Here is a 22,790-nt window from a genome sequence, read left to right as displayed (position 1 = left end):
TATAAAATTTTATAATATTTATTTTTAATAATAGTTCTAATAGTGATAATTGGAATGTTACATACAAATTGTTTATAATATTTTAGGTTTACATGATTGAATACAATATTTCGAATAACGTTTATGACCACTACCTACATGATATTTATATTTACTACTATTTTTAAATTTGACTGTGAAACCACGAAGACGGTTATAAAAACGTTCTACAATTTTATCATTTCTCCTATAATCAGTAGTGAATAATTTACAAAATTTCTCTAATGAATAACCACGTTTCATATAGTCTAAAAACATCAGACAAAACTGACCACACACTTTAGAGTTTAGACTTTGTAATTGTAGAGTATTCCACTCATAAAAAATAGTATTACGCTGCACTGCTCTTATATGGTGTGGAAAAACAGGCGGTACTCCATAGCTGTCAAAAAAGACTCCGTGGCCCCGTCTGTCAATGTATAAAGCGACCCAATGAGATCCAGGCTGTGTGTGTATATCTGTATTAAATATGCATCCCGTCGGTCTCGTCAATGTCCGACGAATCCTGTCGGCAGGGAATACACCCGCTGAAGGTATTCTTAATAAGCGTAGAACATCCCGTATTTGACTCGTGTTCATCTTGTATATACGTAGAGTTTGTTTTAGGCGACGGTACTGAGTTTGTATAATAGCCACTGTTCGAAACCTCGTCGTATATTGGTTCTTCTAATGTGCGGCCAGGTGTTGGAGGTCTTGTATATTTAATATTTTTCTTCTGTTGTTTTGAATAATAATAATCCAGAGTACTAGATGGTTCAACACGTATACTCGTTGAAGACCCGCTAGCTCCTGTACAATCAGGGGGGTTCGATAAACGAGTCTTGGATCCGAATAACTGTAGTGAGCATCCAGGGCAGTCAAAAGAGCAATGTTCTTGTTAACCCATGCTTTAAGTCTGTAGGCATTATTTAAAGCACAATTATGAGTACCGTGATGTAGAGATCCGTGATAACAGCAGAAAATATCTCGTTTTGGTAAATGATATGTAGATGGACAATTATAATCCTCTAAATTTTCTATATGGCGTGTAGTTATACTTTGTATAAGTTTTGTCTCTTCAGCACCACGAGCAAAAATCTGTCTTGCTGTTCTTGCTAATTCTCTAAGATTAGCGTGTAGCTGACGGTATGGAATATCTCCTTCGAACCACTCTATACCGTGAACGTTACTTGTAAGCCAATTATTGTGTACTTGTATTTTGATAGGTAAGTCTGAGAATGAATGGGGTGCAGTCGCGATCCAGTGAGTGATATACTCTTTATTTAAAGAAACAACAGCAACTTCTTTGATCATGAACTTGTCAGCACTGTCACGAAAACCCAAAACGTCGACTATATAATCCATAATCTCGAGCTGTTGTAGATGTGTAGAGTAGGAAGCACAAGACCTTTCAAACTGCTGGTCATATTAAGCAGTTGTAATTTATATCTAATGCCGTACAACGTAATGAGTTTTGTTATCAGTAGGAGGCCTAAGTTACGTAGTGAAAAGGGCTAATTAGTGGTCATTATATACAGTAAGTGAATCATAAAATTTCTAATAGCTAGCCTCCAAAATCAACGATGACTTGACGAGTTGAGTCAATCTCAAGAATATTGTCGTATTCGGCATATACAATGCAATTAACCGATTGTTGTAGAACACTTTCGAATCGTAATTCTAAACGAATGGTGCCATTTTTTATCAGATTCCAGTGTGTATTACAATTTGCAGATAGATCAGATGTGAGGTCAAACGCGTATAAACAATAACCGTGGGGATAATCTGTCCTCGATATATCGTTTCCATCGTTTACAAAATGAATACCCGTGCCACTAAATAATGTATGATAAGCATCTACATATCTATCTGGATAGTTTGGCTGTATAGCTCTACTAGGTATTTGTATCCCGTCTACACTCATTGCCAAGTAGTTTAAGTTGAAATGTTGAAAATTGAACGGATTCTCTTTTTTACTGCCGTTAAAAGCTTTATTTGAAACTAAGCCTATTATTATACGTTTTGGTATTTGACCGAGAATAATGTTGTCTAAAGTTTCTCCGGTTATACCAGTGTGTAAAGTAAAGGATTTTACTTCAACACGTGTTAAAGGATATTTAGCTGTACCTTTAGATAAAGCTTTTGAGCGTGCAAGCAAAATCCCGGGATTAATCTTAGCACGCCGTACTCGTAATGAAGCATCCAGAATTTTCACTTTTACATTTTCAGCCTCGTAGTTTATTAAACAAAAAGCATCTTTGGAACGTATAAGACGAACTCTAACTTCTACTCCATTGAGGAGAAATTTTTCCTGATTGAAAACATCAGCGTGTAAATGGCCCAGTAAATCAATAGTTTTACCAGCTTTAGTGTAGTCACGACGAGCACAAGCCCCTAAATTAGTGGAAAAAACTGTTTTTCCATCACTGCTAGGTGTCTGTAGAGCTGCATCCATATGGCCAGGTGTATCATTACACCATAGAGCACACGTCAAATGGGATTTTTTAGCTTCTTCTGAATAATTAAGTAATGTTTCTATGTATGCACGATAAGCGTAAGCGTTACTCGGAGGTGAAACTGCTTTTTGATTAAAAAATACGTCCACTTGGTTAAAAATACTATGCAGGAAGTTGTTAACAGGAGCAACTAAAGTCTTATCTTCTACGGGTGAATCTCCTTTTTCAAGACGTACACTGAGATTTATCATAGTATGAGCCAAATCAATATAATCATCTGAGTTTCCAGGAATAAGAAATTCTAAATATGAATCTTCAGAAATACTAGTCACAGGTTTATACTCAATCCATTGAGTACCTTCTATAGACGTCTGAGTAGGCGGTAGAGTGAATAAATCAAGTTCGGATTTTGCACACTCGCAAGAGTGAGCGTGAAGAAAAGCCATTTTTCTTAAGCGGGACCAAAAATATCACGTACTGAACGCGTTTTCTTCTTAATATTCCGTGTCTTTCTTTTCTTGCTTGATTTTTGACTGACTTTCTTTGTTTTCCTCGTCTTTGCTTTACGTGTAGTGTGCTTTCTACGCTGGTTAACTTTCGACTGACGTTTACGCCGTTGTTGTCTACTTTTATAACCAAATCCCTCCATGAGACTCTCTATTTTTTCTTCAGCTTTTTTTTTCAAATTTAGACCTGATTCACGGGCTCGCGAACGTAGAGCTTGTTTGAATCTGGATTTATTTTCACTTACATCATCTATTATATGCATGCCTGCTCTGAGTGCTTCTCTTCCTACTGCGCGAGCACCTCGTTTCAGAAATGGCAACGCCCTACGAAAGAGACCTCCGAGAAAACTACCTATACCACCATGACCCTTCTGATACGGGGCTCCTGTATATACATGCTCGACACCACCACTACCGACTTGCGCCTCATAATAATGATCGTAATGCGTCATGTTAAATAAAGTTATGTTATTTGTCTAAAATAAAGTGTCACCGTCGACGTTCCACACTCAAATGGTATTACAAGGCCCAGATGATCTCTTATATCTATTGTAATGGTTCGAAAGCAATTCCTTATTAAAGGTACGTAGTTTACAGGTGTAAAAGTTTGATACTGATTAGAAGCAAATACATAATCCTTGTAATTGACAGGGGCTATACGCAGTAGAGCTGCTTGTACGTCACCAACAATCGTTGGTTCACATACATCTGTATAAATATACAATTATCTTGGTAGTGCATTCAGAATACTAACAGGGCGAGTTGCTATAGCAGGATTACTGTCTACTTTTATACGTTCAGAAACCTCAGCAAAGCCTAGTATATCTAATGCAGCACGACTCATTTGCACTGAATGTTCAAAATTGCAGAGCTTATCACTGCATGTGCGTTCGGCAAAAACGTAGGTATTGTTATGTTCAATTGAAAATCTAAATATCATATGTGAATTGTTTATTAATAGAATTTCATTTAAATGCTCTAAAAATTCTATAAAATTATTATAAACGCCATAGGGAATAGATGCGGTTACTTCTAGGTTATGGGCCGGTTGGTTGCCGTATATATCTCTATATAAAGGTGATATAGTTGAAAACATTGTTATATCTCTATCTTCTTTTCTTAAATGTAAAAATGAGCGCGGGAAGTGTATTTCAGAAATTCCTACTTCCCACGAACCGTGCAAATTGATTTCTTGAGGTAGCTTCGTGACATAACAGGCAGTGGTGTTCTCTGGATATACTTTCATACTACTATTACTAGGTAAAATCATATAAAACTGGTTTTTCTTCATTTTGTTTAGATTTTTTTTATATCTTTAGCAGGTATCCAAGAATTAAATTTACTAGGGTAGCCAACCCAGCTAACAAAATATTTTTTCTTTTTACCTTCACCACTTGATTTAATAATTTTATCTATTTTGTATTCTGTGTTGGTTAAATCTTTTTCTATGACTGTGAGTTCTTCCTCATAAAATATACCGTCTATGAACTCACCATTTAAATCCTCGAGCTCGTAAACCGGTGGCTTTCTATGTTTTAATACTTTGATAATTTTAAAAACTTCCTCTGACCAGTTAGCCTCATAACCTTTCTCGAAGGTGCCTTTTGTTTTGCTTATACGCACTATGTCACCAACTGAGTACTTGGGTTTTCTCTCCTGTGTTTTATACCTGAGATCTATGTTACGCTTAGCCTGTTGGGCATTATATATAGTAACAGCTGCTGGCGCCATCTTAATTGTAGAATGTCTAGAATTATTGTAACCATAAACTAGATCTTGCAGAATATCAATGTAACGTTTTGTGTTTTTATGTGTAAAATAACGCCACATCCGTTCTTTTAAAGTACGATTAAATCTTTCAACAATAGCTGCTTTAATGTCTGGATTTCTAGTTACCTGGTGAGTTATATTTTTTGATTTAAGAAAGTTTGCATTTTAAGGCCTAAAAACTCACCACCTTTATCAGTATGAAATATTATAGGCGTTCTATCATTACTTCTCGAAAGAATTTTTTTAAACGCCTCTGTAACGGTTAAACAAGTTTTGTCTTTAATAGGTTCGACAAAGACATATTTACTTAGTACGTCGATAACCACTAGTAAATATGAAAAATCATCGTTATAAGTTTTTAATGGTGTAAGCTCTATAAGATCACCCTCCCACACAGAATCTATAGTCGGTACATTATAATGAAGTCTTTGAAATTTTCGGTGTACTGGTTTATGCAATGTATAAGCATCTTGGGCTCTTAACCACTTGTAAATATTATTTTTATCTGCTTTATTCTTGATTTTATCGACAAGGCGATAGGCTCCTGCGTAGCCTGCTTCATCTTTTGGGTTATAATAAATTTTATTTAAAAACTGATTAGCTTCATCCATATTTATTTATTTTACAAATTACAAATTACATAGGAAATTTTAACCAACCACCTGCTTGTATACTATTACTACCACTACTGTTTTTACCGATTTTTCTTCTAGCTCTTTTACTTCGTACTCTGTATGAACTGTTGACGGTATCGTCGTCGGAGGCCACGTTGTCTATTGCTGCATTTATTATTGTCGAAGCATCTGTATATGAACTATTATTCAAAGACGTTGAATCATTAGTTGATTTTCTATTAGGTATAGGTGTAGAAGTGTATAGCGAGTTTTGAAGAGCCGTTTGTTTAGACAAAAGACTACTGTTGTTAGACCTCGAATAAGGTAATGATAGTGGCGTAAATTTTTTTCCTTCTTTATATAATTCAGTGTTCCCGATAAATTCTAAAGGCATCCCGACATCGAGTAATAACCAACCGAAATGTTCACGTCCTGTAGCTCTCACGCCTTTTCTACTACGTACAGCATCATTTATAAGATCTATGATATTTGAATTTGGAAGAGTAACTCCATCTATCGTTACTGTCCCGCGATCATTCCAGGTTAATCTTGATGAGTTATTTGAATTTTTTAAAAATTGTAGCATTAACTCAGCTTTATGTCTATAGCTTACTGGTACTGACATAGCAATGGTTGCCATGTCAATGTCATACTCCTGCTCTTCTATTTTAACACTTGGCGTGTTTGAAATTTTAATATTCTTCTTTAGATCTTCTACAAAAAATAAATATCCTTTTAACACCTGTTTGTATTTTTGCCACTTTTCTCTCTCGTCTTTTTCAGAAGAATTTAAAATTTCATTCATTTCAAAATCTAATCGTGATAAATGGTTTCCAGGGGTTTGTACACTATTTGAGATCTTTACGACCTCGTTTTTGCTTAGTAACATGTCATTATTCAGGGGCTGCTGCTGCTGTTGTTGTAACTTAGTTATACTGTCATGAGGTACTAGTACCATCTTACGGGCGTGTTGCATTTTTACTGCCTACTTGGTATTAATGCCGAAATAATTGTACCTATAACAGGTGCTAGTAACGCACCTATAAACCCGTCACCTTTTTGAACAATCAAACGTTTTTTATTTTTCCAACCTTTCGATTTTTTGTCTGATAAACGACGTAAGATTGATTTATGTTTTTTGAGTTTGACTTTTTGTACTGCGTTTAAAGGTACGTTACCTTTCAATGTGTTTAAAGCACATTCGCAGATACCTTTTATTAGATTCCGGTTTGCTTTTTTCAGTACAGCTTTTCGCTGCTCCTTGTTTAAGTGATACAGAGCATGTAATATCCTCGCTGTTTTAGCATCGAGTGACGTTCTAGATGTTGACGGTGCCATTATATACGCAGGACTGGTAAATCAGTCTCACCTACGTTTCTTTTTATATTACGTGGAATATAGACATATTGATGCTTGTCATCAGGAAAAATGCATGTGCGCACTCTACATGATTCAGGAGTACTTTGTTTTAAATCTAACAGTAAATAACCGTGAGGAACCGTCGTGGCATCGAAATAAGCTTCTTGTAAGAATTTCGAATTTTCAGGATAAACTTGACGCGCCATATGCTGGATTTGAGCATGATCTCGTGGATTTTTAAAAATAACAATATAGTTAGCATTTAACGAAATATCTCTTTGTTTCGGTCCTTGATGAAATAAATTCTGTGAGATTAAAATACATGATAAATTTCGATGATGAGAACCTTTTGTAAAAAGATCACAAATCGTATTGTTGGAAGATTCACGCATAAGGTCGTCAATAACTATTAATTTCGGTCTAGAATCCGACACAAAATCATCATCCTGTGGAGGGCCTTCATGAAATTCGATGTCCTTACCGTATTCTAAGTAACCGTCTTGCCATTCTGAATAGTAAAGCATTTTATGGGCAAAAGGTGTGTATGACATGACATCTATATTCCGAAAAAATCGTTTAACAAAGTGCGTCTTTCCGCACGTATAGGACATCTATGGTTATCTGTACATACTCCAATATTATATTTGTTATCTATAGTAAATTGAATAGATAGTACATCACAGTAAATGATCCATCGTAATAAATCGGTGACTTTGGCGTTGTTTGAGTAAGTACAAAAATATTCATAGTCTACTATTGTAACTCTTCGAGGACAATCATCGGTATTGCAAAATTTACTATTACATATAATACACCACTCACACTTGCTTTGATATTTGACTTGGGCACTAAACTTTACATTGCAGACCTTCGCAAATACACTTAATTCATCTAAATATTTTTTATAATAATTATTTTTCTCCAACTTTAACCTAAGTAAATAACCTATAGCCTGTCTCCAGGCTATACCCTCCAAACTCTGCTTGAATGTAGGGAAATAATGACACGTCGGTACGTTACAAGTAGCAGTGCTCTCTGAATTTAAAGCTAAAACAAAAATTTTTTTAAATTAACATTATGTATATAACGAATAAAATAAATTTTTACATTCTTTAAAATGATTTCCGTATATTTCGACTTTTATTACAATTTTAGTTGATTTATATTTCTAAACAAAATATTTACAATATATACATTTTATAAATATTTCTTAATTTTTATTTACAATAAAAAGTTTATTAAACTTAATTATTTATACGTCTTTTTTTAAATCCATAAGGACTTGATGAATTAACGCTATTTGAGCGTCTTTTCATGCTGTTTAATTTACATGTTTTTGACTCGTTACATGTAACGACATCATGCATCGCCGTACGCCTGATTGAAGTAAAATTATGCACAATTCTATCACCCTTATTTAAAACTAAAGATTTTATTTTTTCATGGTTAATTTTACTATTTGTTGAATAATTTATACTAATACCCTTAACTTTACACACCTCATGCGTGGAACCATCGGTTTTTTTAACTTTATACGAATAAAATTTCGGTCCTGCTGTAACGAATGATTCGATATAAGTTTTCACACCATAACTTTCAAGCTCATCAGTCATATCACCTAAGAAACATCCTGTAGGTACCTTGTACTCTCCAGGGGTATTTTTATTTAAGTATATACAGGAGTCAGTGTCATAATACAGCACTCTCCTACCAAGTTTTTCTAAGAGTATAGTTTTAACCTAGCCTGAGCCGTAGTATAAGCGGCTATACTAACGTTTGTTACAGATGATGGTTTATAATTATCGTCTGTGTAAGCCCAGTTGATATAAAAAGTTTCCTGATTGACATGTAATACATTTTTCAAGGTTCTATCAGATGTCTGTAAAATTTCCATAAGCTTAACCTGATCCTTTATAATTTCTGTAACGCCCATATTTTCTCGCTGGCCAAACTTACCCCAAAATGAATTTAAACAAAGTTTAGCTAAAAATCTTAAGCCAGGATTTTTAGCTATTTTTTCTTTATCTAATTTTATACCCTCTTTTCGCTCATATTCTGAAATATAGTTCTCACGTGATTGCGCGTCGTTACAGTCACTGGGGTATCCAGAAGCTTGCTGTTTTAATTTTAAAAAATTATTTATATAATCAACAAACAGACCCGATTCATTCTTCTCTGAATTATAATGTTTAACTTTGTACTGCCATATTTCATATATGGCAGTAATTTTATAACCTAAACTAACGGCTTTGTTCAACTCCTCCGATACCCAAGTGCCTGTAAGCTCTCTATCTTTTAAACACTCGTGGTTACAATCCTCCTGCTCTAAATTCTCGCAGCATGTTCTACAAAGCGGAAACATTAGACGTTTGTGCATTCGCACAGGTAGTACAGGAAGAAATAAATCACGTGGAGGCAGAATTCGACATTTTACTAACCCCTCGACCCTACTTAAACAGTTATTATCCCCGGTTAATTGCCTACACTCGTCCCCCACAAAAATGTCAGGGTGGCCTATAGGAAATTTACCTGTTTTACAAATGTAAGGGTAAAGCAAACATATATCGACATAATCGATCGTTTCACCTTCCTTTACTTCTGCCAAATTTACGGTATTCTCCGTTCAACCACCATAAAAGGCATCGCGAGGATTCAAAGTGTCCGACCATAACAGAGGGTGATTGTCAATATATCTCTTTATGTCAGTTGGAAAATTACTTTTTATTTTTTTGAAATCACAACCCCAAATTTCAGTTAATATATACCCAGCCTTTACTATTCGAGCCGACATATTTAAAGTTCGCGTATATTTTTCTTCGAAATTCGTACCATGTACAGATTTTAAGCGTTCGGTACCCTTATAACATGAAGTACAACCATGATAAAAACACCCATGATATTGAAAAACGTATCGATCACCGGTGACCGATTCATAGTAACCGTCAACCAAAATGTTTTCGGTGAGCCTAACCTCAGCTCCTTTACCAGCGTGTTGAATGTCGAATCCTGTCTCCTTCTCTTTGAAAAGCAACCATTCTAAAGATTCTTTAGAATGAGTATTTTTCTTCCTGTAACCACCAGGCGGTATTATGCCTATTTCGTCACGTTTGAGAAAGTTCTTGCGAAAAACTTTCGAGCAAGCACTAGCAATTGTCGATGCTTCAACAAACGGACATGTACCACCTACTTCTACAAAACTTTTTCTAAACGCTGAACAAGCTTTTCTAAGAATGTCAACATCGGTTTTACAATATTTTAAAATTTCAGTTTGAAATTTGAAAACGTAATTAGATTCTCGCATCTCTTTATGCCACGATTGAAATTTTTCTCTCTCGAGAACACCCATGGAGTCTGGAGAGAAAATCTTCTCGTCAGGTATAGTACCTTCGTAGTTATAATATTCTTTTTTATTAAATAAATGCGGAAACGTACCTTTAATCAGATCATCGGAAAAACCAAAAGCTTTTGGTAAGTCAGATAATTTCATATGAAAATAATTTAAGCTGTCAACAAATTTGAGCCCTTCACCTATAGTCATAAGCATGATACTAGTATCATTCATTATAACTTTAGGTGTAATGTTTGTTTTTTCAACAAAGTATTTTAATATAAATTGAGCGTCAAAGCTCTTACTATTGTGTGCTATACACACAATTTGTTTTATATTTTTTGGTTTTGACGCTTCTGCATTTATTATATATTCACTAAATAGTTTTACGGTGTTGGAGCCTTTGAACACAATAGTTACACCACCGCCACAAAACTTGCATTCTTGATTCATATTTGAATCAATACATTTTTCACAGCATAACTGCGCTACACCTAAATTTACATTATGTTTAAAAGAAGTTTTACTGAGACCTTCGAACTCTTCCTCTTGGGTAGTTTCAAAGTCATAAAAAAGAAAAGCATGCGCTGGTTTTTCTATGGCTTTGCTATCTACCGTATTCTCAACATTTTTTTTTAATTTTATTTCGTACAATCGGTACATAACACAAATGATTATACGGTCTTACGCATGTGCAAGTGGGACAGTATGATTTACCGCATTCATGAGCGTTCTGTTCAACGGATATGATATTATTACAAGTGTTGCACCTTTTCACGGCAGCGCAGATGCTGATATTTTTATTAAATGAGTTTATTTTTAAATGTCTATTGTAACACGTTTCACCGTAAAAATTAAGTGAGCAATCGCGACATTTTATTATTTCGGTATTTTTCGGGCACATAGGTGAAGTCATACACCGGTCACACGTATACGCGCATTTGTGCGTTGATTTAAGATTTAATTTTTTGTTACAAAAGGGACAGTAATATCAACAAGCTGTTAAACCAGTTAAGCTGGTTATAACGTCAAAGTGACCTACCTCATTATCTATTTGCTTATATAGTATGTTTAAAAAACGTTTTGGAGTTATATTTTCAGATTTTACGTATTTATAACCATCAAAAAATATTGAGTCACCAGTACCTAATTGCTCTAACGTGTATATGTTAATTATAGTCTCACCTAATTTTAAAAAATCCTGAAATTTTTTTATTTCGGGCAACCCACAACCAAGTGTTTCATTAATATCAACACCTGCGTTTCTACACAACTCTTCAGCTTTTTCCAGCTGAAATTTCAATTTACTTTTTCGTATCCGTTCCCACTCGCTCTTCACGATAGGCGAATCCTGCTCCTGGTTTGCACAGTGCGCTAAGGCTACGACTAACGCGCGCGGTAGACATTTAGCGTCTCTATTAACTATGCTAACTACGGATTTTGATTTTATAATATCATAATTTGTTAGGGATCCTCTACCCGTAGGCGGTGTGATGCTAATTATTCTAATACATAACGTGTCATCAACTTTCAATTCACGCGAACTCTGAGTGATAAGATCTATCATCCTCCAGAGATCGTTGAATTGGTAGTCGGTCAACAATCTAAAATTATGTAACGGTCCGTTTGGTAGAAAATTACTAGATATTGTGATTCCTACGTAATCAGTCGACGCACAATTTTCAGTTATATAACTAAATAAATTCCGCATACATCTCTGTAAATCATCCGGTCTATCGCTAACTAAAACATCTTCATTTATTTTTAAATTAACTTCCCTAGCATTAGTCTTAAATCTAGGATAGTAATCTATACTATCCGAAACTACAGCAAAGTACTCACTATTTTCCGGGACGACTGGTTCAGATGCTCCTGGAAGGTCTGCAGCTGTTGACGCGGAAGCCCCCGCTGCTGCGGCCTCTTGAAGCTCTGCTGCTACCTCTTGAACCTCAGCTGCTGCGGCTTCATTAGATTCCGCTGCTGCGGCCTCCTGGAGCTCCGCTGAGGTCACCTCAGGGTGATCTGCTAAGTTTCTATCACTTAGTGAAAAGTTTTCCTCAGCTGCTATGGCTACTTCTTCCAATAGCGCGTCCGGAATCTTCATAGACTCTTCATCCAGGTTCTCCACTGTACGTATTTTTTCGTACTCATTGAAGCAGCCACTCAAATCACTGGTCCAGCCACTGCCTAGAATTGAGCCGCCCTCACTAGAGTCACTATAATCACCTATGCTATTCACACATTCTTCTTGATTTTGACGATGATGATTAGAACTTGCGTCGTCAAACTCTTCCAAAACCATCAATTCGGCGTCCCGATGGTCCTCGTCATTTAAACCGAATGACACGTCTCCAGGTAGCTCTGCATTCACAACGTCGAGAGCATCATTCTCGCGTTGTAGACCTAAAATAAGTAATAATATTAAAGTCGCAGTTTTAACTAATATATTACGAATTTTAATAATAAATATTTACCCTCTCTCAGTCGAAGTAAATGACCCATCAAGGCTCTTGCTTCAGGTGCGTTTTCGGTTCCTCGTGCTCTAAGCACTATAGACACGGTTTCTAAAGAGTATAAATCCTCTTTAAACACCCTGTATCTATGTAAGACACCGATACACACCGCGCTTTGCGTCTGGATAAATTCCCGGAACAACCTTCTCACATCCCTGACAGCATCCCTCAGCGCCGTGGTCGAAGAACGATAACGACGCATCGTCATTACTGAGGCTGCGTTTGAACGACTGAGTTTATGAGACATTTTAAATGCATCAGTGAAGCGTCGCTGTCCGATACTATCAGCCTTAGTGGGCCGACGGTATAGCGTACTATCTAGGTAATTATATTTAAACACAAATTTCACCAAACTCTAGTCATTAGAGTTATTATTCATACACGCTCTTTTCTCTTTCCCTCTCTTGTATAAACACGTATACTACCCTTTCACGCAAACGTATTTAAAGGATGGCTGTGACAGTCTTTGAGTATTCAAGTTGCTACGTCATTAAGTAACAGACGTACGTTTTCACATCAGTTTTCACAGTAGTATTACAAGTTTTGTTTAAAACATGAACAACACTCGTTTGTCAAGAGATACAAAGCGCATCGCAATGGCATCTTATAATTCACGAGAAGATGCTCTGCAATATTTACTATATTCAAGAGTTTATCCATTAAACACATCGTGTACTAAAAAAATTATCGTTGGTCTTAAGCCCCAAAGCAATAACGATTTTACTTGTATTGTAAAAATAATTAATCAAACATTTTTTGGTATAAATTTCACAACCGACACATGGACTACGTCCACTGATATTTCATTTTGTAATGCTGCGAAAGTGTTTGATATTGGCTTACAGATTGTAGCAGTTATTTCTGTAAAACAATATTTGGTTAATATGTGAGTCAGTTTGCAATGACAATGAATGTAAACATTAATTTTTTCTAATAACAATGATTATATAGATATATATGTGTACTCCTGTGATTGGCATGTAATAAAATTGTCTACCTGTCAATCCAGCAGTAATGCTGATTTATTTTGGATCACCTTCTGCCTCTTTATCAGCGCTTGCTTCTGTTGGCGGCAATTGGTCGTTGACTGTAGAAATACTGATTGCAGTTTCATCGTCAATTGTTCTTGACGAAGGGCCTGTTGGAAAATCTTGGTAGGTAAGTACGCCCTTTTCGCCGTCAGTGGTCTCCTCGTCTTCGGTAAAATCGCTCTCTTGTACTTTTGTTTGCTGACTAAATTCACAATCGACATCTGATTCATTAAAAGCTACGGGAAGCTTCTCTGCCGCTGCCTCATAAGTCGCTGAAGAAAAAAGAATTTGCGTCTGTCTCGAGAAGTTTGCGCAGTTTTTAATAATACTTACTGTTGTTATCCGATAATATTCGACTAACATCGTACATCCTCCAATTCTTTTGCGGATTTTGTCGTTTTCGTGCCGCCTTTGTGTTTTGCGTATCTTTTCTATAAGGTGGCCAGTAAGTTTTCTGCTTATTCTTGCTTAACCAGAAATCCGGGATGACGGCTACGGAATTATCCGTGAATTCGACGATCAACCACGTTTCCGACATCTTCAACAAGTCTCCTGTCACATCTTCTTCCTGGATCGACATTCTACCACTGATAGCATAAGTTGCCTCTGTTATGGCGTTGAAAAGTACAAAAATTCGTGTGCTCGCCACGAAGTCGACGCGATCGGGTGCCTACAGGTCGCGCGGCTATGTGCTTAGACTGTCATTCGTCAACACTCGCGCTCTTTCTCCATCCCCTCTCTTCTCCACGTTTCTTAGAAGAGCGCGTTCGAATTCACGCTGGCTAATCGCTGATCATTCTTCACATGCACAGATTCTTCTTGTAGATACATTGCAAATATACACAAGTTAGTATTAAGCGTATAACAATCTTTAATCTAAGCGTAAACTTGGTTGCGATATTTTCCACGATATAATGTAATGTAAACAACATTAGGTGGGCAGAAACCTTGTAGAAACGTTGCTGAAGCGCTACACTTTCTTTCTTATACCTAATATGTATACAATTATCTTTTCCAAACATTTGTTTATAACTAATTTACTCCTAACGACTTATGGTATCTTACAGTATAGAAGATACAGCGCGCGAAATAAATTAATTTTCGTTGTAATCTGAATGTGAGTGCAATATAGGTATATAACCACGAAATTGTCTTCATAGGGAAATTTACAAAACTTGGATGTTATTCTATTTATATTCCACGAAGATATCTGTTCTTCGCTATCGCAAACTATATCTATATTGAAGTCGGTGGACGAGCAAGGTAGATTATAAAAACTTCATGTCTTATTCATTCTTTTCCCTATAATATATACTTCACCATTACTGTATTCAATAAAGTTTAATGCATTTATAACATACTTCCCATCCACCTGTAAACAGCTATTTTTAGTATCAAGACAATTGATTTTAAAAGTTTCAAATTGCGCACATTTATACTGCACAACGTTAGCACAGTCGTGCAATAGTGAGCCTTCGTCGTGCTGTTGAGATAATTTAATTTTTTTTTTATTTAGATACTCTGTTTTTTTTCCCACAGCTTAAATTTCAGCGCACCTACGCATAAGTTGTTGCAGAGGTTGATCGCCTTTTCTGATTAAGCGCTTTAATATCCGAATTGAGTTTTCAAAGCGAAACGCTGAAAATTGCTCCAGATATCCATATTTTTTTACATTGTTTACAATGTGTTGTACATTGTGTATGTTATATGAAATATATTGTGGATCATACAGTCTTTGAAAGTGTTTAACGAATGTCTTTAATAAATCTTCAGCATATTTTAAATACAATTCATTTTTGCAAAGTAGCGGATTTTTTAAAATTCTTATTGCAACATGAAGAGTCAAAAAATTTATATAGATATCTGATGCTAAAACAGTTTTTAACACAATAAATCCTGTATACAAAAGAAATTGTCTCAATTCAGTAGCTTTAAAACGCTTAACGTATTTTAAGCTTTCTGGTTTTCTTGCGAATTCGTATGGTATATGATTTTTCAAAAATAATAAATTTGATGAAATAGCATCTACTTTGACTTATGGTAATTTATGCACAATGTTCGTAAATAACCAGATATACAGTAATTTACGTGTACAACCTAAATAAACAAGGCGCATCAAATCAAGTGGGACTCCTGTGACTAATCCCAGCCTAGGTATTTTATTCAAAATGCTTTCAGATTGTTGATAACTTCCTAAATAAACATTTTGTCGGATTTTTTCGTCAGTTCTTAAGGTCGATATATCGCCAGGAAAACATACGCTTTTGAACATAACCCTTTCTATTGTACATTTTGAGCAGTTATATCCACTGTGATATTTAACATTTAATACGAACACTTTTGCTGGCGCATCACAAATTATAGCGTAAATATTAACAATGTAAGTATCTTCTTCAATTATTAATCCACTGTTTGTTATTTCAACCGAATCTTCGACAAACTTTTTTAAAAATTCATTAGCATCGCTAGGCTTACTTTCACCTGCATACACACCAATTACAAATACATCTTTAATGATTTTATCAGAAGCTAGTATAGGCCATAGACCTTTTTCAGAACTTTCGGCTAAAGGAGCACCATCAATATTAATTGTCAAATCAATATTCTTATCCTCAATACCACGTGATAGACGAGAATATATTATGTTTTGTACGCATTTCTTTATTCTAAAATGAACATAATGACCATTTCCCATGCTGTCTACTTCTGTATATCTCGGGGTTTTCAGAAGCGTACGAGGATCTAATGGCAAAGTTAGGCAAGTTATGTCCTTTTGTATTGCATGCAGCAAAATTGTAATTGCTGAATGGTTAATATTACATTTGATAGACCATTCAGTGATAACTGTTTTTAAGGCTTCTGAAGTAGATTTAATAAAGGATTCATTTCTTGCGCTTTCGTTTTTTTTTTTCATAATATACATTATTAAACATGTTTAGGTCTTGATTTTCATTTTCAGATATCAGAATCAGTATCACTGTATCTATTAATTATATTACCTACAAAGAATATATCACGTTCATTTGAATTCATACGAAAAGATTCTAAAAACATTTCTGACATAACAGGCGCATCTATATTTGTTTTATCTACATGATTAATACTACTATTAACATTTTCTTTGACATTATCAATGCAATTCGTAAAACTTGATGTAAGTTGATCATTACATAACAATAACTTATCATTTTGTTTGCTTATATCACTACTACATGGTTCGCTAATATTTGTGCATTCCTTTGCCGGGATTAAAGACCAACAAAAACTTTGTTGTATTCGCCTTTCATACCTTTCAGTTTGTTGTTTCACTTTACGTTTCCAGTGCCTATAGCTGTATCCATTTATTTTACGTCTTGACTGATCCATACTATGTACTGCAAAATTAGGGATTCATATAAAATTTGAGATTTGGAATATAAGAAAAAAATTTAGTGTATATTACTTTAATAAAGAGGAATGGAAACGCATGACATGTAATATAACAATATAGCTAAAGGTAACAAATAATGTTTAACATTTACAAACTTTGTAGAAACGTTTCCTAAACGTTTATAAGCAAACATGTGTAAAAACATTGAACTGCATAATTGTAGATTTGAATTGAACATTACATTTAAAACTTTAAATCCCACATTTTATTTTATTCATTATTTAATGCCTTTTATTTCATCTACAGGCTATGCGTGATAGGAAAAAGTTAACTCGGCAGCAGCAAAAAGGCTTGATGAAATTTATCCCACCCAATATGAATCTTAACGAGCTCGGCCACACAGTGGCCTATGGCTTGATGCGCAATAATACTTCATGGTTGCATTTAAATTTAACTAGTATATTCTGGCGAATCAAAGGTGATGCTTACAATGCTCTAGAATGTGCCCGAAGAGATGGCATTCAAGATGAAAGTTTAAACTCCATTTTAACAAGTCGTGGACAATTCTGTATGCAATGAAGTGGTGATGAGTCAATACTTTCCTGTGATATTATGTCTGAGAGACAGATGTTGGCGCAGAAATTACAAATTGATTTCGGTGTTAGTTTGCAAGTTTTGAAAACCGTTGAAAACCAGGCTAAAGAAATCACAAGGGGTTAGTATACAAGTAATAATTTTTAAAAGAAATAATTTTTAGAAAAATTGTATTTTTGTTTAATTTGCAGAAAATTTAGATCATTTTAGTGAAACTCCAGATTATACAAAATTTTCCACTGTTTTTATGGAACCAACTGGTAGACCAAAATAGCATAATTTAGAAATAAAGGAATCATCAGAATCTTTTGAAAAACCAGATTGGCCATCTGAGTCTTATTGTGAAAGTTTAATGCCTTTTATTCTTGACGTAAAGCAGTATGTGCCAGTGTACTTGCCACCTGAAAATAATGGCTATGTGTAAGTATTTCATGTATTTACTTACAAAATCATAAGAAGTTTTTGTACGTTTGTACATTTTTAGTTTTAGTTTAATTTTGTGCAGTAGACAGTGTTGTAGAGTTGAATAGAGTTTTTGTTATTTTGATTCAAGTTTGTTGATTGTTTGGATTGTACACTCAGATTTCTTGTTTGCGTTACTCTCTTTGTACAGTATAATATCCAGTTTTTCAAAGAACTAGTTATTTGAGTAACTGAGTCAGAAAATATTATTATCTGGCTTTTTAAGTTCTTAATTACAATTTTAAATAAACACTATACGAGTAATGACATATTATGATTTTCTTTGCTGATTAATTATTGGTTTATAATTCCACTTTTTTTTAGCATTATCTGTTGAAGGATTGATTTATTTCTTCTATCTATATATATTTTGTGATCATGAAATAGATGTTCTAGAATGAAATTTTACGGAATCTATCTTGTTTAACTTGACCTCAAATGTTTTAGTGCCTTATTCACTGCGTTCAAAAAGGCATACACAACAATTTTAAACCAAAGAATTTGAATAGATGTGTTTTAAAAATTGCATTATTGTTCTTGTTTTGTAGAACTTTTTGAGTCTGTAGGACAATTTTTGAATTTTTTTAACGTATGTTACTTTAAATCAGATTCTCCGATAGAATAAATTTTATAATAATTATTCAATATTCTTTTACAGAAATACCAAAGCTCGATGGGCTTGACTTTATGAACGTAGAAAAAATGTCAAGAAAACGAATCAGAGAAGAAGTAATAATACACTACCGAAGCCAGATACATTACCGAATCATCATCATAATGGAGCAGAAGATATTTCTTGTGCACGGGAAGAATCACCAGTATTTCCTGTAAGTTGACATTGTTGTTGTTTGGCATTTCTTTGAATGATCAATGATGATCAGAAGAAGTCAATTGACTTTGAGACGATGATACATTACTCGCTGCAGAGCTAGTAGAGGTTGAGAGATCTAGACTACTATCTAAAGAGTTGCTAGGGACAATCAACTTCTTTGACTTGTTGTCGTTTGTTTTTGATCTATTATCTTGATTTGAATAATTTTAAGAGACTTTGTTGCCTTCTAATTCAAATCTATTTTCTGAAGAACTAGTTGGCTTTACAAACCTATTTGATTTGTTTCCCTTCTGCATTCTTAATCTATTATGTTGTTGTCTTGGATAATTTTTAAAAGATTTGTTGACTCCTGGCTCTTTTACCGATGACTTTTTAAGTCTTTCATCTCCCATAGAATTACATGATAATTCAAACAATCTTTCTTGCATGATTGTCTTTTTTGTCAGTTGCATTCTTCTTTTGGATTCTGATGATGAACTAACGGGTATACTGACCTTCATTCTTTTTACCTCTTTCAAAGGAGATTGTTCCATACTCATAACTCTGCTTGTCAGATTTTTCATTTTGCAATAATAGATATACATTACCGAATCATCATCATAATTGACACATTGACTAGGCGATGAAAAACAACGAATATCTCTATTTATCAAGTTACAGAAAAGCTTATTTTTCATTTAAATGCAATTGACAAGTTTAATATCAAAATTTTTATACCTGAAATTTTGAGGACTTTTTGCCAAAAACTTCCCACACAGCATGAAATATTTCCGAAATATTTCGGAAATATTGGAACGAAATATTTGAAATCTTCCAGGAATCTTTCGACGAAATATTTGAAATCTTCCAGGAATCTTTAGACGAAATATTTCTGAAATAATGTTATGTCCCTCAAATTCCTATATTGAAATATTTTTTGAAAGAATTCAGAAGTATTTCTGAAATTTTTCACGAAATATTTCAGAAATATTACTGCAATAATATCATTTCATAAAATGTCCCGCCATGCAAATCTCTCATGAAATATTTCCTTGAAATATTTCTGAAATGTTTCTAAATTATTTTGTGGCACGCAGTCTCCTGGGATTTGTGTTTGAAATAATTCTGGAATATTTAAGCAAGCTTCCGTAACATATTTCTTTAAAATATTTCTGATTTATTTCTGAATTATTTCTGTGTTTAATATTTACTGGAAAATTTGCAGTAAAATAATTCCGGAACATTCAAGAAAGCTTTCATAAAATATTTCTTTCCTAGATTTGAGAAACACTTCTGAAATGTTTCTAAGTTTAATAATCACTATAAGTTACTAGTGAAATGATGATTCAGAAATTTGAAAAATTTAATAAAATATTTCACCTGAAATAATTCAGAAATATTCCACATATCTTCCGTGAAATATTCTTCAAATGTTCCCGAATTGCTTGAAGGTACAGTCGCCGGACACAATAACTTTGCTTTACGCGCCACAACATGGCGGCGGGTCTCTTGTTAATTGGGCTCCTTAGATCGGTCATGACTGTCAGGAAAGCGATATCTGACGTCATGACCGTCCTAACCTTCTTCTTCTTCTTCTTTTTATGGCCGTGGTTCGCTGTCTATGCGACTGCGAAGCCGATGCGCCACCTTGTTCTGAAAGCCCAATCAACAAGAGACCCGCCGCCATGTTGTGGCGCGTAAAGCAAAGTTATTGTGTCCGGCGACTGTACCACGACACCGTGAATATATCTTATTTTATATATATAATTATAGTAAATACACAAACAGTTTGTATCTTTGCTTTTACGCCATCGGCTTTCGTAAACTAGTTAATGTTAGTAATATTAAACTTTTGGATCAAATTATACGAAAAATAATTGAAATCATGTAAGCGGATAAACTGTTAGTTCGTTAATTCGAACCCCTTTTGTTTTTGAATATAAAGAATAACTCCATAGTTTGACAGCAGGTACAAACACATAATTAATCCAGTGTGATTTCATGTGCAGGCAGCTAGAGTTAAAATTTATTTTAAGAGTTCCAATAAAATATTAAAGAATGATTTCATAAGTATTTCAAGAAATGTTCCATTGGAATATTTCCGAAATAATTACATGATAGTTTGCGAGACATATGTATGGAATAATCCTGAAATATTTCAAGAAATATCCAAAATTTATTTGAAAAGTTCCAATAAAATATTAAAGAATTATTTCATAAATATTTTAAGAAATATTCCATTGTAATAATCAAGAAATAATTATGTAAAAGTTTACAAGATATATCTATGGAATATTTCATAAATTTTTTGATAAATGTTTAAAAATTCGTTACAAAAGTTCCAAAGAAATGTTTAAAAAAGATTCCAAAAATCTTCCGCAAAATATTTCAGTAAGTAAATAATTCTGAGCAATATTTTATGAAATATTTATGTAAGATTTCCTAAAGAACATATTGAAATATTTAAAAAGGAGTTTCATAGATTCCAACAAAATATTTATGGAATATTTCTGAAATATTTCACGAAATATTTCCATTGAGTCGGTTGATAGCTCTTTTATGGAATATTACTGGAAGGTTTCAGAAATATTCCGTGGATATATTTCACTGAAATATTTCGAAATATTTCATTGAAATCTTTCATGCTGTGTGGGTTAAAATCAGGTGTAGTGTAAAACACCCTTAAATTTAATGTCAAATCTGTTTTATCAACAATCGCGGTGTACATTCTGTATTGATATAGCAGGCATCTGAAACAGTCGGGATTTCAAACTATACACATCTTCCATTTACGAAAGTAAGTACTAAGTATATGAGCAAGTATAAAAAGAGAATTGTACAAAAAACATTATTAAAATGAGCGAATCTATATTTTTTATTCATCAACAAGTGCTTAGTGTTAAGGTTAGGATCTGGATTTCTTTAAACCCCACACTCGCGTCTTTTGTTTTAGTTATATTTTTACAAAGTGCATGATTATCCTTGTGGCACATGCTGCTCATTAGTCAAACAATTGAGAACAAATAAAACTTGCTTTTCATCTTTTCAAAACACTTCATCTACTCAAAACACCACTAATTTGCTTTTGATTTCATCCTAAAAGTAAATGCTTCTATTTTAAGATTTGTAAAATCAACAATTGATTCTATTCGCTTATTATAGCCATTTGTTGATTGTGGACTGACATTTAGTCAGGATCACTATAACGATTACAATCTTATTATCAAATATTTCCTAGCCATAATAGATAATGATCTCATGAAATTTTCAGATATTTTTCACTCAACGACCAGTCTATCGAGTCCCAGAAAAGTCTGACTGCTCTGCATACTCATCGTTTAACTTCATCAGCAGCAACCTTGGTGAGCATCGCTTAGAGGGTGTCAACAGCATGGAAATTGATCACTGATTACCGATCCAAGTGCATTTTTTTAAATTCTTGATTCTCTACATCATTCTCAATATTTTTTAGTATATCATTTTAATACTTTTATTAATATAAATCAATTAAAATAGTGGCACAGTTTGTAATTTATTCTAATGTCTTTTTGATAGAACTACTATAGTCTTGGCATGTGGACACCGAGTCTCAGGATTGTCTGGCGAGTGCATACACATCTCATCGCAGGGCTTCGTGGTGCAAACTGTATACTGTCTTCAATCTTCAAAAGTTCCCCCTATATAAATGATATATGTACTTCTGATTCAGGGACCAATTTGATCAAATTATCATCATGGAATCATCCAGTGGTTCTGAATCTGATAACGCAAAAGACAGTGATTGGGATAGTGATGAAGGTGATGGTGATACCACACTAAAAGCAATAGAGTTTGACATAGAATTAGACTTAAAATCGTGGGACAAAATTAAGCCTATACAAAAATTATACAGGGATAATCGTATTTATGATAAACTAAAAGGAGATTGTACTGATATCGTCGCTGACAAAATGTGGAG

At 34.2% G+C, this 22,790-nt stretch overlaps 1 protein-coding gene across 1 annotated transcript; it reads left to right on the top strand.

Moving 5' to 3' along the window:
- The first annotated feature begins 19 nt into the window (after positions 1–19).
- Positions 20–22,273, top strand: LOC107981348. Its single transcript, XM_031923933.1, has 5 exons — positions 20–33; positions 1,402–1,403; positions 17,272–17,680; positions 18,680–18,848; positions 22,104–22,273. The coding sequence occupies exons 3-5, from the start codon at positions 17,578–17,580 to the stop codon at positions 22,207–22,209; spliced, it is 378 nt and encodes a 125-aa protein (XP_031779793.1). The 5' UTR covers positions 20–33; positions 1,402–1,403; positions 17,272–17,577; the 3' UTR covers positions 22,210–22,273.
- Positions 22,274–22,790: the final 517 nt, after the last annotated feature.

Source organism: Nasonia vitripennis (assembly GCF_009193385.2).
Source record: "Nasonia vitripennis strain AsymCx chromosome 2 unlocalized genomic scaffold, Nvit_psr_1.1 chr2_random0002, whole genome shotgun sequence".
Lineage (NCBI taxonomy): Eukaryota > Metazoa > Arthropoda > Insecta > Hymenoptera > Pteromalidae > Nasonia > Nasonia vitripennis.
The sequence above is the reverse complement of the archived record's forward strand: the minus strand, read 5'-3'. Positions and strand labels throughout refer to the sequence as shown.